We start from the raw sequence: 16,420 nt of genomic DNA, 5'->3' as shown, positions 1-16,420 counted from the left end.
GTCAGATCCTCTGATGTGTAATAAGCTGGATATTCTCACTGAAGCGTTTTCTGCATTCATACCAGCTTTTCTAGATGAATTTTTGGTGCCAGGTAAGGTTTGGCTTGCATTGCAATCTCTGCTCTAGTGGTAGCCACAGATTTGAGACAGTCACAGATTGTCATGGAATTCGATGAAATTTTAGTGTCTTTGAGATGTGGTTACATTTGTGATGTATGTGATTGAAATTGGTCAGTTGGGTTAGAAAGCTATAGGGGATGGACAGATGCAGGCAGACACGCATACATGTAGGCAAAAGGCATGTTTGCATTCTTAGGGAACTAAACTAAACAAAAAGGGGAAAGTTACTGAGGAAGAAAGTAGCATCTTAAGTATATTAATGTAGAATTTTCCTGCTAACTTTCATGGAGTCTCCATACATTTCTAGACTGCCAGGTTTTGAAGGGCTCAGGAGAAAACTACATGGAGCAAAACGCTGTTTTTGTTTGACACTGGCAGGTTAGTTGACTGTTTACAAGACTTCGGGCCAGCAGACTGGCAGCTGGCATGTTTGATATGCAAAACCCTGTGGAACTACAGTGACAACATCACAAGCGCGGCCTCAAGCTTCGGAGAATACACCGACACGTTGCTGGTGCTGCTCACATCCCTCTTAGGTGAGATTCAGAGTCTTGGTCTCTTTTCAGTAATAAAAGAAACAGAAGGAGCCAAATCAAAGCAGAATTAGCTTGGGTGGGAAGTCTGTCATGCAGCTTTAAGTGGTTGGCCGGTAGAGACTACCCAGCAGCACAGTGGTCTGTTGCCATTCGGCGCATTCCCTCGGATCTTACAGATTGCCAAGGTGGAGCTGGCCGCTGTCCCTCCCCGCTCCGGTTTGCCTCGTTAGCATGCTGCTAGTGCTTTTCACCAGCTGCATTTTTGCCTGCTTGAGCCAACTGTCCCGTAGACCTCCCGTGCAAAGCAAGCTTCTCGCTGGATGTGGGCCCTTCTGGCCTCACAGCTCACCGCAGGCGTCGACAGGAGCCGGGGCTCAGCTGGGCCGCACCTGGAGCCCGCACGGCGCGCACCGGGCAGGCTGGGGAACGCGGCTTTCCCCCTCGGCCGGGGGGCTGCGCGGCGCAACGGGCTGTGAGCTGGCTGCTTGCGACAGGAGCCCCTTGGCCGCCCTTCTGTTCTCATCATGATGTCCTCATGGGCAAGGACAATGTCCTGACAGTTTCTCATCTGCTTCTGAAAGCTAGGGAGGGTGTGCTCCTCCCCAAGTACAGGCTGGAAGGTGCCGACAAGTGAATGTTGAGATCCTGATTCACTTGCCCAGTTGGATCTTTTCATCTGCACATTTATATTTGCTTCAAATATAAATGCAGACTTTTAACTGCTATGTAGTAGTCCTCTAGTTGCTGTATGTGACTTTCCTCTTTTATTTTATGACCACTGCTTTGGTTATGATTTTACTTTGGGTAGCTCATTTGCAATTATCTTTTTTAAAAAAAAAATCTTTAAAATGTAAGTGAAATTGAAGCAAACCATGACTAATTTTCATTTGGTTTTAATTGGAAATTTACTAAAGATGTATGCGTGCTGTGGAGAAGGCTGCATGTTAGTCAGACCCAGACAGAAAGTAAGATCTCCCTGGTCTCTTTTGTTTTTAGACAATCAGGAAAGTGTGTGGATTTATGAGGATTTTTTTCCCGGTTACAGCAGAATTACTGTTACTCATTGTTGTAATCATTCCTTGCATTACATTCCTTGCTATGATAGAGCATATCTTAATGTGAGCAGTAACTCCATCTATTTATTTGAAAATACTCAGCGTTTCAAGATCATTAGCGCACTTTCGAACATTCTGCAACAGAACTGCAAACTTTACAGCCACGATCATGCTTTAATTTTCTGGCATGCAGCAAGGAATATATGTCTTTGTTTTGGAAGAGGCTTACTTATTTTTTCCTCTGCATTTAACACTGCTTATTCCAGCAATTAATTTGACTGCAGAGTCCAGGCTCTGTAGTAATTGGAACTCTCATTTACCAGTACAGCTTTTGTGAACTGGAAGTTCGTGTACAACTGCAGTTGCAGTTACAATTGCAATAGCAATGCGACTGTAATGACAATTCATTAAAAATAGGTCAATTAAGTCAGAAGGCTGGTCTGTCTTCACACTGTAGTCAGAAGAGTAGCTGTAGAAAAAGCGCATCTCATTCATTGGATCTGGTTCCTTTGTGTGTTAGGAGCCAACAAATTTTAGTAAGAGCAGCTGGTTAATGTTGTCCTACACCCTCCTCCTCCCATTGTATCCAGTAACAGCCTTGAACTGTCATTGCTCTGATTCTATCGTTCAGGAAGCAGGAGGCAACTGCTGGCAAGTCAGTGGACTGGACTTGAGCATCAGCACACCCTCAGGAAGCGGAAAAAGTGGAGCATGTCACAGCAGACACCTCGCTTCACCTGCTGTGCTTGGCCTCCTCCCCTTTATTTTTCTTTCCCCTACCTGGCACAAGATGACAAAAGAGGTGAGGGAGCCAAAAGGGAGTGGAAATAGCTGGAAAAGATGTTGGGCCCGAGAAAGTCTGGACAAAAGGTGCCACTTGTTTTTCTTTCTCCCTGCCTGACCTCGGCAGCCTGAGACGCAGTGGCGCTGCTTTCCAGCACCACTGGCATCTGCCTTCTTTCAGCTGCTCTTCAGTTTCAGGTCACTTTACTGGCTCAGAGCTTCTGGAGGCTGGTGTTTCCAGGCCCCTGGCAGCAGCTTTGCCTTGCCCCGGTCCCTCAAGGAGCAGCAGTGGAGACGGGCCTCTGTCTTGAGAACATTCTTCTGTTTGGTCATTCAGCGAAATCTCCTTTCTCCCTCTCTTTTTCCAGACTTCTGCTCACATTTACCTCCACTGTTGATTTGAGGTTATTTTGGAATATCAGTACATGTGAACTCTTTCACGGCAGGCTACTAGCTTCCAGGGCTCCAGGCCCCAGTCTTGCCAGAGTTACAGGGGTGGGCAGCCCTTGCAGACTGGCATCTGTACCCTAGTTTTCAGCTTCCCCCATAGCATGCAGACCCAGCGTGCTTGTCTTGTTCCTGGGCTGGCAGCCAGGCCGTATGCTGTTTGGCCAGTACCCAATTGTGCTAGTTTTGAGGAGGGTCGTGGGAAAATTAATTATCTGAGGACGCACAGCTTGCATGTGGGACGCTGATCCTCGCTGATCCCCAGTGTTACTCACGGTCTGCTTTGGGAAATTTACTGGTTTGGTTCAGCACTTCAGCTTTTGAACTGGTTCTGACCCTTGTTCTTGTAGGCTGGAATTCCCGACCTCAGTGATTCCATAAACATTCAATCAACTTCTGTGGGGCACAGCTGTCTAATAAAAGGGAGAAATGTCTTGTTCTGTGTTAGAAGATAGTTCATTTGGGTAGAATAATGATTTTGGAATTAGGCAAAGCAGTTCTCCCTGAAAACAAAAACCATAATCCCTTCCCTTACTCTTCAGGGTCTCTCACTTCTGTGCTGCTGCGATTCATTTTAGATATGTTGGGCTACTGTGCCATTGGTAGGGCAGGAGCTAAGGGGCACAAGTTGCAATAAGAAAAATTCCAATTAAATATTAGGAAAAGAAGTTTCTGCCACGGCAGGGTTCAAGCACTGGCACAGGCTGCCCAGAAAGGCTGCGCATCTCCATCCTCGGAGATGTTCAGTACTCGACATCTACGGTGGCTCTGCTCCAGGGGTCCTGTCCAACTAAATTACCCTGTGGTACCATCAAATACAGATGTGATGTCTGAGGCTGGATTTTACCTCTGATTACAGGGTGTCTTCCTGCAGAGATATGACATGTCTTCCTTCTTGAAAGAATGAGGGGTTTTTTCTCTTTATTTTATTACAGAAAGCTTCTAAATGGCATCTTCTCTTTATGCAGAACCCCTTTTGGCATCTACCTCACAATCGGCATCTCTTCAATTTTGGTCGTTCAGAAACACTGTAGCGGCACAGAAGTCAAGCATTGCTCGCAGTTACCGGTAACTTCCGATGGCACGGAGCCCATCTCCACGCAAAAGTAACCTCGTCTCCTCCTTTACAGCTGTTGCAGCCCAGGCCAAATGCCCTGCACAGGCACCCTGGCGTTCTTTTAAAGGGGACTAGTTGCTGCTTGGGCATCTTTTCTGCACAAAGTTGGACTAAAAATGCAGGTGACTGAAGTTTCTCTTCAGCTCCAGCTTGTCTTCCAGCTCTTCAGCTTTTCTTTTCCCTGCTGTGGATGTGCAGTAAGCTCCCTCGCAGAGTTACTTATTTAACAGATTGTGAATCTGGTGCTCTGTCACAGTCAGGACAGAGGGGAGTCACGCTGCCCACTGGGTGCAGGATTGTATCTTCATTTTAGGTCCGTTTCTGGCCTAAAGGCTGTCAAATATCCTTCTGTTAAACTGCATGAAAACATTTGTTCAGCATTATCCATTGTGTTTGTAGATTCCTGTCTCAGGAGCATGCTTCTGGTTGCAGATTGATTTATTCTTCTGTAAGGGTTTGTTTCTTTGCCACATCCAATGCCAGGCAAAATGGCACATCACAGAGCGATGACTTACTTTCATTCCTAACATTGCTTGTCTCTATTAAGAGTGTCCTATTATCTTATTCATGAAGTTTGTGAGGAAGGGAGGGCATCAGTAATACAGTAACTAGTGTGGTTCAAGTTCTTTAAGTATGATAGCAGGTGTAGTTTGAAAGAGTCTTCATGAACCAGATTAGCAGAGCAATTTGTGACAGGATAAACATAGTTGTAGTTAGATGAATTGATTACTTACATTAGCAAAATTGCTGTGGGTGATGTTAAAACCCAAGTAGTTTCCAGGATGACAGTCACAGTAAGAGCTTGATCTTGGAGACACAGCTTAGCTACGCCCGTGAGGTGTGCGAATAAAAGAACCTGTTTTTTTTACTGTTTAAATACCCTTTTTACTGTTTCACTGGCCGTATCACCCTTTATTTTCAATGAAATCTAAGTCTCTCAGACAGTGATGCTTAGTTTGCCTTAAATATAGAGCTGCTTTTAAGCCATCGACATACACAACTGGTAAGTTGTATGTGCTGCGGTCAGAAAATACGTAGCTGGGTGTATTTTTATTCAGAACTGATATTTTCTTTGGTTACAGATGAAGAGCTAGTGTCGGATTACAGCCTCGACAGAGATTTAAGGGACTACCACAAACTATATCGGGAAACAGAGTTCAAACCTGTGGCAGAAAAACTTCTTGACAGAATTCAAAGTCATCACTCCTTTCTTCCAACTGTGACTGTGACTCCATTTTAATCAGTCTGGTTTGGGTTGGTATTTTTTGTGGTGTAGCTTGTACAGCTTTATATTCCTAACATACCTGTACACTGCCATAAGCACGTTGGAGAGCTTGGCAATTTAAGTTTTAAAAAGTCAGTAAAGCCTGACATTTATATACTGGATACTGTCTTTTGAGAAGTGTCTATTAAATTTTTGCATGTGTAATTACTTTTTACAAAATATTTGAGCTGGTCAAGCAGCTGTGCAGTGTGATTTGTCTATTAATTGCATAGTTTCTTGGCTGGGAAAATGAAACAAAACTACTTGCTGAACTTGTAATTTTTAAAAGGTGAATTACCACCGGGTACCTGGGCCTCTGGGGTACCAAAAATGCTGTGCGCTCTAAAAGAATGTTACAGGACGGGAGCCACATCCTACCTACAGACTTTGACACGCTTTAACTTTATATGAGTTTCTGTGACAGAGTAACCCAGATGCGTTGGGGCGTTCTGCTGTGTTCACTCGACAGACTGGATGCTGCCAATGGCCCGGGGAAAGTCGCTCCCCTTGCCTTTGGAGGTGCCCCCTTCTTTACCTGATACTGTGCGGCTCGGGTATCCCAGCTCCTGCCTTCGTGCTTGTGGGATGTAGGTCCAGCTGTGCTGGAAAGAGGCTTTTCTGAGTTGGGACTTCACACCTTAAGGCAAAACACCCATATCCCTGAGGTAAGAGAAGATTTTAGCTAGTCTGGCGTGTTCTTTCAGTTGTTCCCGCATTCCCAGGAGCCACCTGTGTGCCTGTACTTCTCAGGCCGTCTTGGCCAGCCATCTCCCCTGGGCTCCTGTCTCCATCCACAGGGCACGAAAAGGCTCTACATCCTTCTCGTTCCTTCTGACTGCTGCCGGTTTGCTTATTGCTCAGTTTTCATCCTTTCAGCGTGTAGAAGTCCCTGCTTGTAGCCCATGGATTGGCTCAGCAAGTGCATCTCTGGCCTCGGGCGTTAACAGCCCGGCTGGCTACAGAAAGCTTTACAGACCTGACCCATTTGTCTCTTTTCTGACTTCAGATTACTCAGAATAAACCGCTGTGCAGGGGCTGCCGGGCTCCTGGCTCTGATCCTGAGGGTCAGCAGCCCCGTGCTGTGCTGTGTGCGCCAGGAGAGCAAGTCTGCAGCCTGGCAGTCCCTGCGGAATGGCTGGAGGAATTCGTTTTTCTGAGGCAGCGATTCGGAGCTCCCTCAGCAGCACTGCTGCACCTTTGGCAGTGCCCGGACCTCTGCTTCCAGCTGAGGAGATGAAGTGAGGAGGCTGGGAAGTTGAGCAGTAGCAGAAGGGCAGGGAAATTTTTTCCTAGTCTAGGTCCCTGCTTCTACATTCTTGGGGATTTTGTTACTGGGGATGGGGCAGGGGAGGGGAGATTTCATGGTCCAGATTTTGGGAGCAGTGAGGAGGAAACTTCAGTGAAGGCGATGAAATTTGCAACGTTCCTTTTGTCCCAGCAGCTGCGGTATTTCTTGTGGCCAGCACGGCTCAGCCCCGCAGCGCATCGCTTAGGGAGCGCGAGTGGCAGCCTGCATCGCTGCGACCCGCAGGAGAGAACTGCTCAGCAGTTCAGTATGGTTTGGCTCCAAGGGCCGCTCTGCTGAGCTCAAAAAGGTCTCAATTGTCGTTCCTCCTTTTGCCATTTTAATTTTAGCTGAAGTTGAGGGGGAAGATGAATGGCTTCAATGCCTCATTTGTTTCTTGGAAAAAAGAAAGGATTTGCTTTCTGGGGGCATTAAAGAAAGGCTGACGGGTAAGTACTCCCCTGTGGGGAGGGAGCTAGGGGCGTTTGTTCTTGGCAGTGGCCTCCAGGCAGAAGGCAGGCCAGCACCAGGCTGTGCCGTGCAGGGTGGGGATGCAGCGGAGAAGGCCTCGTGGCCACGTCCTGTCAGCAGGTCTAATCAGAACTGACAACCACCGAGTAGCTGTCAGAGGGCAGCCTCAAACTGGTGTTTTGCTCAAGTCAAGGTGGATACGGAGGCAGTTAAGATTTGTTCAAAGAAAACGCTTGTTCTGTCAGTCGTTACCAATCAAACTGTGAAAAGGGCCTGGAGCGCCGCACAGCGCGTCCTGCAGCACAGGGCAAATTTGGGTGTCCCGCAGTGGAGGGCAGAGCTGGGGCAGCCGCTGTGCGTGAGCTCTGGCCTCGTGCTCAGTTTGGCCTGTGACTGCTTCAGGAAGAGGCGTGCTCAGACGCGCTGGGTAGAGGAGCGAGGGCAGCAGGCAGGGGCCTCGGAGCACCAGACGGCAACACCCACCGGTCGCTCCCGTGGAGCTGGACAGGTCCATGTCTTTCTCTGGAAAAAATCTCGTGGGTAACAAGATGGAGCCCCAAAATGCTGAATTTCTGATGTACTGTTACAGCACCCGCCACCACCTGAGTGTCTTTGCTCTCTTGTGGCTTCAGGTGCCCAGTCCGGTTTAGCGACCAAGTAGGTGCCCTCTGTCACGCTGCTCTCTTTTACCCGGGGTGGGGTGTGCGCGCACAGAGTTCTGAGCCGAACCTGCAACGGTGATGGAAAGGCGAGGAGGGCTGCTGGGGAGGGCTGGTAATTGCCACCGACGGGGCCGATGGCTCTGCCATGCTCCTCTGAGCACAGACTCGAAAGAAAAGCCGGTGGGGGTTGTCTTTAATAGTGCCCTACCCGCGCCCACACAGCAGCCCACCATGTAGTTCCCTTTGCTCGTGCACATGGTCTCCTTCCACGCATTGGCTGGCCCTTTCGACAGGATTCCCTGCTGACATGTTGCTTTGGGGTGAGCCGCGAGTGCCCCAAGAAGCTGCTGCTGCTGCGCACAGGAGCTGCCGCGCTTCGCAGGCCCGGGCTCTGCAGGAGCGACTCGGTGGCTGCCAGGGCTTGCAGCAAAGGAGGGCAGCGCCGTGCCTTGTCCCTCAGGCCCTGGCATCATCCACTGCTCTGTGCAGCCATCGCCACTTTCATGGCATGTCTGGCAGCTTCACCCTTTTCTTGTCTCTGAAGACTAACCCCACTGTCTTTGGCTGCCGCTGTGCTCAACAGCCTTGTTTGTTCTCCTCTACTCAGGACCACAACTGCCTCGGCCTTGCTAATGGAAAATCCCCAAACCTTTTGAGGCTCTTTCTCCAAAGGAAGGAAGGAGCTTTGTGTGCGGTCAGGAGTGGCTGCGTGTTGAGGCACCGTCCACTGAGAGACGCACACGCTGCCCCCACCACCCTTATGAGTGCCTGCAGGTCCCTGCGTGTGCCTGGAGAGCATGGGGTGGAGAAGGGACAGTTTAGGCTTCTCAGAAAATTTCAGGCCTACCTTGGACCCCCCAAAAAGCAGCAGGAGGATCAGGTTTTCCAGTTTACACTTCTGTCTGTGTCCTTAGGCACAGCTTTGCTCTACAATATGCCCTTAGACTGGAAAGTTTTGCTCTGGTTTTGGAACATTAAAAATCCTGTATTTTTAGTTAAGAGGAAACAGCAGATGCTTCCTGTTAGTCACAATTTTTGACAGTTTATTACTCTTTCTTCCCTAGATCTTTTTAGATATTTTAGCTTCTTGGACTGTAAACTTAAAACTGTTCTCAGAGTGCTCTGTAGTAAAAGAAACCAGTCGGGGCTAACTGAGAACCAGGCCAGGGGACAGAAATCTTTGTTTAATTCCATTCATTTAATTCCATTTCTTTCCTGCCTTACAAATAAGGAGTGTGCCCAAAAGAGTCTGTCACTCCCTTGCAGGAGGAGGGGGATTTGCTGCCAGTTACCTCGGGCCATAAACTCCTCAGTCTGACTGAACTCAGCCTTTCTGCACTGGCCTATGAAAATCTGGAACAAAGTTCACTACTGAAGGATTTTAAAATCAGTTTAACTCTTAAAACAATATTTAATTACCGAAAATAAGTGAAACATACAGCTGGAATCTCTGCTCATCTGTTGCCCATGACCTGAGGAAAGACAAAACCCTCTCTAGAGGAAGGAGAAAACATCAGGCGTATAGGAGAGGTCCTCTTACTGTAGTTGTAGATCTAAATCTGTTTTTCAAACTTTTTTTTTTCAGAGGCAGTTGAAAAATGCATTGTTTGTCACTTAAATATGCTTGCCCAGTTACCATTTCCCACACTTTAAACTGGCCTTTGAACCACTAAGTAAACCCCTAAGAATGGGAGCATAAAGTCAAACGACACAAAAACGCCAAGAGAAAAAGTTGTTACCTTTATTTAAAAAATAACCAGTAATACTGACAAATTGAAAAAGCAATTTCACACTCATACAAAAGTATTCATGTGTTCTCCAAAACCACTGTCTATTGAACGTCAGCATTTAAATCATGTTTTGATTTACTAAAAATAGATGGTTTTTAGCCTAGTTATTTAAGCAACTGCAAAAATCGGTAAGACCAGCGTTGGGCATGTAATACAGTAGGACTGTTTGGCAGTCTAGAACAACATTCCCACACCTTGTCCCAGCTCCTCCTTGGTTCATCCTTGAAAAAAAAACAGGACGAGAAGCTACTTGACGCTCCGCATAGTCAGACCTCTGAGGACTCGAGCCCCCTCCTTGCCTTAGGAAGACCATTGCACTTCGGAGCTCTCCAAATAATGCTGAACAAATGTCCCGTAGCATTTTAAGGCTAAACGAGCTGAGAAGATTGACTGCTGTCTTTCAAATTATCGGTGCGGACAGAAGAGGTTTAGTTCTGATTAAAAAAGAAATCTAAATAACAAGGCTTTTTTGAAACCACACACAATAAAGGCTCAGACAATAGCAGTGCTCACTTTCACTTTTAGCTTAACTGGAACAGCCTGTGTCTGTTCACTCCACCAGCACAAATAGCAGCATCAAGATTTTCTAAAATTATTCTCATAGGGAAAGCAAATGTCTTCCAGTCCCGCTTCTCGTCACGCTCCGACTCCTGTAGTATTTGCCTTAACACAAGATCTACGTATCTATCGTTTGCTATATTGCCACAAGTTCACAGAGTGTCCCGTGCTGCCTAAAGCCAAAATACCGTGAGCAGGCAGCACTTCCGCACAACCCTGTCTTGTCAACTGCCAAGCGCTCACTGCCGGCGGCAGCAGTGATATTCCAAACACGGAAAGAGCTGAAACTAAAGGAGTTATGGCACAATGGGCATCTTAACTTATAGCTACCGTTGGTCCTGAGGCTTCGTATCTTCCTCCGCCATACTGCAGCTGCAGAACATTCCGACGTCGACAGGCAGCCGGAGACATCAGGTCATGTAGCGAGTAATAGCTCTCAGAGCGTAAAGGAGTTCGGCTTGCATCCGAGCTTCTACCAGAAGCAAATTTACATGGACCTTCGGGAAAGAAAAGAAGCCGCGCTGTAAGGGCGCGCCGGGGGGGAGGTGGGTTCCCTGCGAGCGTCTGCAGCGGCGGCGGGGGAAGCGCCCTGCCTGGCAGCTGCCCGGCTGGCGAGCGGAAGGCGTGCGGAGGGAGCGGGGGCAGGAGGAAGGCCGCTGCGGCACAGCAGTGGCTCAGGGACCCTGCAGCAGGGGCCGGTTCATGGGAAGAGGCAGTCGCCCTTTAGCAGACCAACTGGTTGAGCTGGAAAACACAGACAAGCCTTCAAGCACACAAGCCCTTCTTCAGCGGCAGACTACGCAGAGCTCGAAAATACTTGTTCATATTTAGCTTGATTAAGTTAATCAATTAATTAAAAGGCAAAAGGGTGGTTGGTACCTGCGGAGCAGAAGGGGTTGTTAGCAAAGGAAGAGGTGATAAGGTCGTTTGCCCCTGTGGGACAGAGAGAGAAACACACGGGTGATTATCACCTGAACAACACGGGGTGGTTAGCTGAGGTGAAGCACAAGAGAAAATGTAACGTGCCATGAAAACTATTATCTCTACTGAGGCAGAGCGTTCAGTAGCTACCGGAGGTAAGAATTTTTATTCCCCAGCTCATCTCCTCCACGTCTTTGCTGTATTGCTTTGAGGGTGAGATCAGAAACCATGTGGGGGAGGGGGCGTCCCTCACCGACCACAGGCTGGCTGTCAGTTTGTTCTGGTGTGTGGTTTCATTCGTGTGATTTCCACCAGGGTGGGTGGTGGCTGCATTCAGTGACACGTACGTGTGCGACCCGTGGATCTCGATGGCTATGGAGATGCAAAGCTTTGGGCTTTACAGAAGGATTTGTGTGCTTGAAAAGCTCATCCCTATCAGTTTAGTCTAACCAAAACACACCTGTGTAGTATTTTACTCGAAAATCCTTAAACCACTGTAGTTACAGCAGCCCTCTTATAACTCGGTATCTCTAAACTATTTTTACAAGACCTTTAGCAAGAAACAGAGCCTCTGACGATCGGAACATCGATTAAGGCACGTTCACGTTTCAGCACCGCATCAGCATTCATTTTCAGTGAGGCTTAGAAATATTTTTCTGCACAAAAACTGGAGGACGTGAACTTGATGGAGTAAACACCTGAGAGCCCACAGCAAGAACGGCTACGGGGAGGCGCAGTTCGGGCTGTAACCCAGCAGCAGGGCTTCAGGCTTTAACAGGGAGTAACTGCTGTGGGGCCGTCTTCCCCCCAAGGTGACCAGAGGACTGCCACGACCCTGGGCCAGCGGGCAAGCTGCTCTGGGTCTGAGGCCAAGGGGTGGATCTCGCGTCGCTCCCCTGCCTCTCTGGGCCACGGGCAGAACCAGCCGACGGCGGAGGAGACGCTGCAGCCGAGGGGATGCTGTACCGCAGCTCCTAATGAACTGACTGAATGTGAGCAGAATCCCGGTAACGTCAGCTACAGCCTAAATGCCAGCTGGGGGCTGCGGCTGCTGGCGTGGCAAAGGGACCTACGGCCCGTGTCCCTCGGCACGCACGCAAACCGTACCTTCTCAGAGTGTTCAAACTGCCTCCAGAAGCTATCATACATTCTTTTTGTGGTCTTTTCAGGAGTGCAAACCACGGTCTTGATATAAACTTTAAAGCTGCGGTCCAACAACTGATTAATTTCACCATAGTCATAATCATCGTATCTGTTCAGAATTGAAAGAAAAACACTTTCATTTTCAAGAAACAGTTATTTCACTCGCCTTGTTTCTGCGTTCCTGTGGCAAAACAAATCATTGTGTAATCTGTACCACTACTGGCCCTCCTCCATAAACAAAAAGATGTTTAAAAAACACATGCACGTTTGCTTAATAAATAGTTTTGCTTCAGTCTGAGAAAATATACAACCCCGCAGTGCTAACAAGGCGAATGTGTTCAGAACAGAAGTAGTAAAACTGACCTTATTCCAAACATACAGTGAATATAGTTCCAAATAGCTCGTCTTAGCATTGAGGTATCCACATCTTTGTGCATGGCCATTGTGTTGTAAGTCAGATTATAAGCAATATGAAACTTCTCATCAAGTAGTTGTCCCACATCTGGGTAAAGACGATTAACCAAGGAATAGCCATGGTCTTCCCAGGAATAGTCCTTAGAATAAGCAAAGACGCAGAATGGAGCATTTCAGAAATGAACTTGCGAAGCCCTAGTGCTTTAACGTAATTTATCTCAGGGCAGATAATCCAGTGGGGGCGGGGGGGGTGGGGTGCGCTCGTTTGCTTGCTTTAAGCCTTCTCATCCACGCGGCGGTACGTTACAGCACAGCGATTTCCCGGTTTGGTATGTGGCACGACACAAGGACCGGGCACCGAGGCCCCCGATAGCAGCCCCCGACCGAGTTACCTGGACACGAAAGGTGGGCACGTGCATCCCGTGTCTGGAGAAGTCTTTGTAACCATAGCTGGTGTCCTCAAAGTGACGAGACACATCTCTTGCGGGTGCCGAGTCCTCATCTTCTGTTAATTTCAAACAGAATTTCACACAATTTCAGTAAGAACACATCGGAAGTGTACTGGTGGAACTCCTGCCAAAGAATGGGAGTCTCTGTGCTTTCTCAATCAGCGCACAGTTTCACTGGACTGCCTGTTTTAACGTTCTTTGGTGCCGCTCAGTGTGACTGCAACTATGGTTTTTAGAGGCGACTCCAGGCAAAACATTTGGATTCTCTCTCACAGATAAACATCTTTTTCTCCCTTCTTTTGCGTACCAGTCTTCACCCTATCCCCCAAGTCTAGGGGACGCTTTGCTCCTAACTCAAAGGGCCTATAAAATGCCAAGGGAAAATCTGTTTTGGAACAGAGAACTTATTTAAAGAGAGACCTCTAAGACGCCCACGCCAAGTTCATTTTAGAGGAAACTCTGTTGAAGAAGAGCCCACAACCACCCTGAAGCTTGTAACAGATTAAGGATTGTCTCACAGTCATCTGAAAGTAATGTTTCATACGCTTAAATAGCTAAGCCTGTTAAGGACTTCTTTTTACATCGTCTTGTGAGATGCTTAACTCTCTCATGAAACTTTTAAATCTCTCAAGAGAGAGATTCCATTTCTCTTGGAAATTGCTATTAAACATAATATTGGTCAGTGAGTGTTACGGTGTGTCTGAGAGAAGCCACAAATCTTGGCACTGCTTTGCCTTTAAGTGTTCCTGGAAGAACACAAGGCACCCCTAATCTTAATCCCTTCAAAGAAATGGTCATGTTTTTGAGACATCCAATAACACTTTTTTTTTTTCCTTTTGTGGTACAAGTATTTCTTCAAGTGACTTGAAAAAGTCTAAATAAATATATACACACACTATAGCTGTTCTACCTGAAGAACACACGAACATGCTTTCTCTCTTCTCTCTTTCAAAACGTGTAGCCATCTCTTCTTGGCTGGCTTCCTCTTCATCTCTACACTCCTGCAGCTGCTTCATTTTCTCCATGAGAGCTTCAACTTCACAGACAGACTCTGTAGACTTGAGAGAAAAACATTTCATTTCCATATATCAAGAACTGACAACGATGGCAGAAATCCTCAAGCCAGAAAAGTTAAACACAAGCTACATCCTTCATTTACATCTTTAAATACTGATTTTTTGCGGAAAACAGTTCTTGAAAGAAATCTGTACTGACCCAACAGTTCACATTTAGTCATCATCTTTTCTCAATTAGATCCCTGGTATTTTTAGCCCATTTTAAGAATCACAGGTTTTTGGAACAAGTGGTTCTCGCACTAAAATTAATTACTCTTACTTCATCTAAATGTTTAACAACGGAAAAACAAGGCGCTGTAACAGAAATTCTGATAGAGGAAGTAACCACAATTTACTACCCAACTGTATCTTTCCCTTTCTCTGCTCACAAAGAAGAAACATACTGAAGGGAAAAGGAAGAGTGAATGTAAATGCAGATTTAACGATGCCTCGAAGGAAAGCTAGTGCAAGAGAATCTTACTTCAAAAAATTCTGTTTGAACACCACCAAACACTATTGATTCACTATCTGGTCTTGTAAAAATCCATCAGCGCCAAGCAAAATAAAGTTGTCTTCAATTCACACAGTCCTGCCCCTTTCCTCTCTGCCTTTTGCAGGCAGCTTGCTCCTCCAGAGAACCTGCGAGCTCACCAGACAAAACTTACATGCCACCCACGCTACTGCAGGGAAGTCTCACAGCAAAGAACCTGCACTGAAAATACCCCGTTACCGCTGCTCTTAAACCAGCGCTTGGTTCGCATCGTGCTTTTCACCAGGTGGAAGCAAGTACAGACCAGTGAGCGTAACTGCTGCGGACAGGCAAGACTGTTGTAGAGACAGTCACGAAGTTGTGAATGATCTGTTGTCTGATGGGTCACAGACACATCAAGGCAACAAAGTCAACGACTGGAATCAGAGGAAGAGCCAACTTTCCACTGCACCCAGGAAAAAAAAAAGCATTCCTGGCCACTGCTGCTCAGGTCACGTACCATGAACTAACTGAGGCCAGGAGTCATCTCGGTTTGCCCACATGAATGACAAGAGACGGAAATATAGATACCTGAGAGACTGTATCTTTGTCCCTCCCTTCGGTAGCCTCCCCCAGCTTACCAGCGTCATTTCAGCTTCTCCTGAATCTATCTTTTCACCTGGTTAGCCCTCATCTGGATTAGGCTACGCAACCCCACTCTCACTGAATGGAAAGAGATAGGCACCCTCCGTGTATTAAAGCTTACAAAGAAACTCCTACTATTGAAAGAGACTTCGTTCAGACAGATACTTACTGGAACACTTCCAGCTGGGCTGGCGTGAATTTCATCCACCCCGTGGTAACCATTCGTAATATCGCATATGCAATAGTTGCTGACGGAAGGGGGCCTGAAGGTGTGACCCCCTTCACAGTCAATCTCTGGGCTGATTCCACAACCAAAGGTGAAGGAAGCGAGGGAATGGTAGTGAGTGAGGAGAACGACCGCGTGGATCAGCTCTGCCAGGGACCAGCTGTTCTCTTCGGTCTTCAAAAGTTGCTTTAAAAATAATGCAAGACAAAAGTATTAATTTTTAAAAGTCATTCAAATGATCCCACCTTAATGCAGTTTACCAACACACTTCTTTACCGGACAAAATTGCTTCCTAACTCTCTGCTGCCATCAGTGTGCTGTGTCCTGTTGCCAGGTGACCTGCCAGCCACAGGCTCATGTGGTTAAGCCACACCGGAGATGACTTCTCCCCCCTCTCTGCCCTCACCTATTGAATCAGCTGGGGTTTCTGTTTTGTGCCCTATGGTTTGTGCTGAGGCCACACTGACTTGCATTGAAACTTCACACCTCCGATGAAGATGCAACCACAACAGTCACATGTTTCTTCAACTGCTCTTTACAGTCTCGGAAAACCCTGGCAACTCCTTGCGGATCAGCTGCGTAAAAACCTGGCATCAGGGCCGGGCTCCCTCCATCTCATCCCTGCGGGTGGAATGCTCTGCGTTTGACAAGAAACTTCAACCTCCAAGTTCCCTTTCAGGCAGGAAAGTGTGGGAGGTTTGGGGCCTTCTGGCAGAGCGCGCGCCCTCCCCCACGGCCCCGTGCCCTGCCGCCCAGCAGGACCTGCTGGGCAAGACAGCGCTGACAAAGTCCCGGCACCCGCTTCCTCCTCGCTAAGGGTAACGAGAAGCGCAGAGTTGATCCAGCAACCGTGGCCAGGCCCGGGGCAGGGGCCGAGAGAGCTGCCGTCGCTGCACGCGCGCTGCACACCCTGGGAGCTGGCTGATGCCCCTCAGGGCAGGGGGCAGCAGAAGCACCCGCTCGGTGGCTTGTTGGTGCCGCAGTCCTGGCTGGCTTAACACCACCGCTCC

General features: G+C 47.8%; 2 protein-coding genes across 4 annotated transcripts in view; one reads left to right on the top strand and one right to left on the bottom strand.

Annotated features, from left to right (window-relative positions):
- Positions 1-5,298, top strand: part of ARMC2 (armadillo repeat containing 2) — a 61,330-nt gene extending 56,032 nt beyond the window's left edge. The window contains exons 17-18 of the mRNA XM_086460455.1: positions 499-656; positions 5,141-5,298. Coding sequence (XP_086316581.1) covers positions 499-656; positions 5,141-5,298 — 316 coding nt within the window. The remainder of the gene's footprint in view (positions 1-498; positions 657-5,140) is intronic.
- Positions 5,299-9,459: 4,161 nt separating this feature from the next.
- Positions 9,460-16,420, bottom strand: part of SESN1 (sestrin 1) — an 84,832-nt gene continuing 77,871 nt past the window's right edge. Inside the window, exons 5-11 of one of the 3 annotated variants that reach the window (XM_086461309.1) lie at positions 15,354-15,596; positions 13,926-14,073; positions 12,959-13,071; positions 12,516-12,706; positions 12,117-12,261; positions 10,968-11,021; positions 9,460-10,585 (exon numbers count right to left, since the gene is read on the bottom strand). In XM_086461309.1, coding sequence (XP_086317435.1) covers positions 10,499-10,585; positions 10,968-11,021; positions 12,117-12,261; positions 12,516-12,706; positions 12,959-13,071; positions 13,926-14,073; positions 15,354-15,596 — 981 coding nt within the window. In that variant the 3' untranslated portion in view covers positions 9,460-10,498. Of the gene's footprint in view, positions 10,586-10,967; positions 11,022-12,116; positions 12,262-12,515; positions 12,707-12,958; positions 13,072-13,925; positions 14,074-15,332; positions 15,597-16,420 lie in introns of all 3 variants that reach the window. The other 2 variants (XM_086461310.1, XM_086461311.1) reach the window with 2 other exon arrangements.

The sequence above is a fragment of the Leptosomus discolor genome, chromosome 2 (genome assembly GCF_034619465.1).
Source record: "Leptosomus discolor isolate bLepDis1 chromosome 2, bLepDis1.hap2, whole genome shotgun sequence".
In the NCBI taxonomy this organism is placed as follows: Eukaryota; Metazoa; Chordata; class Aves; order Leptosomiformes; family Leptosomidae; genus Leptosomus; species Leptosomus discolor.
The sequence above is the reverse complement of the archived record's forward strand: the minus strand, read 5'-3'. Positions and strand labels throughout refer to the sequence as shown.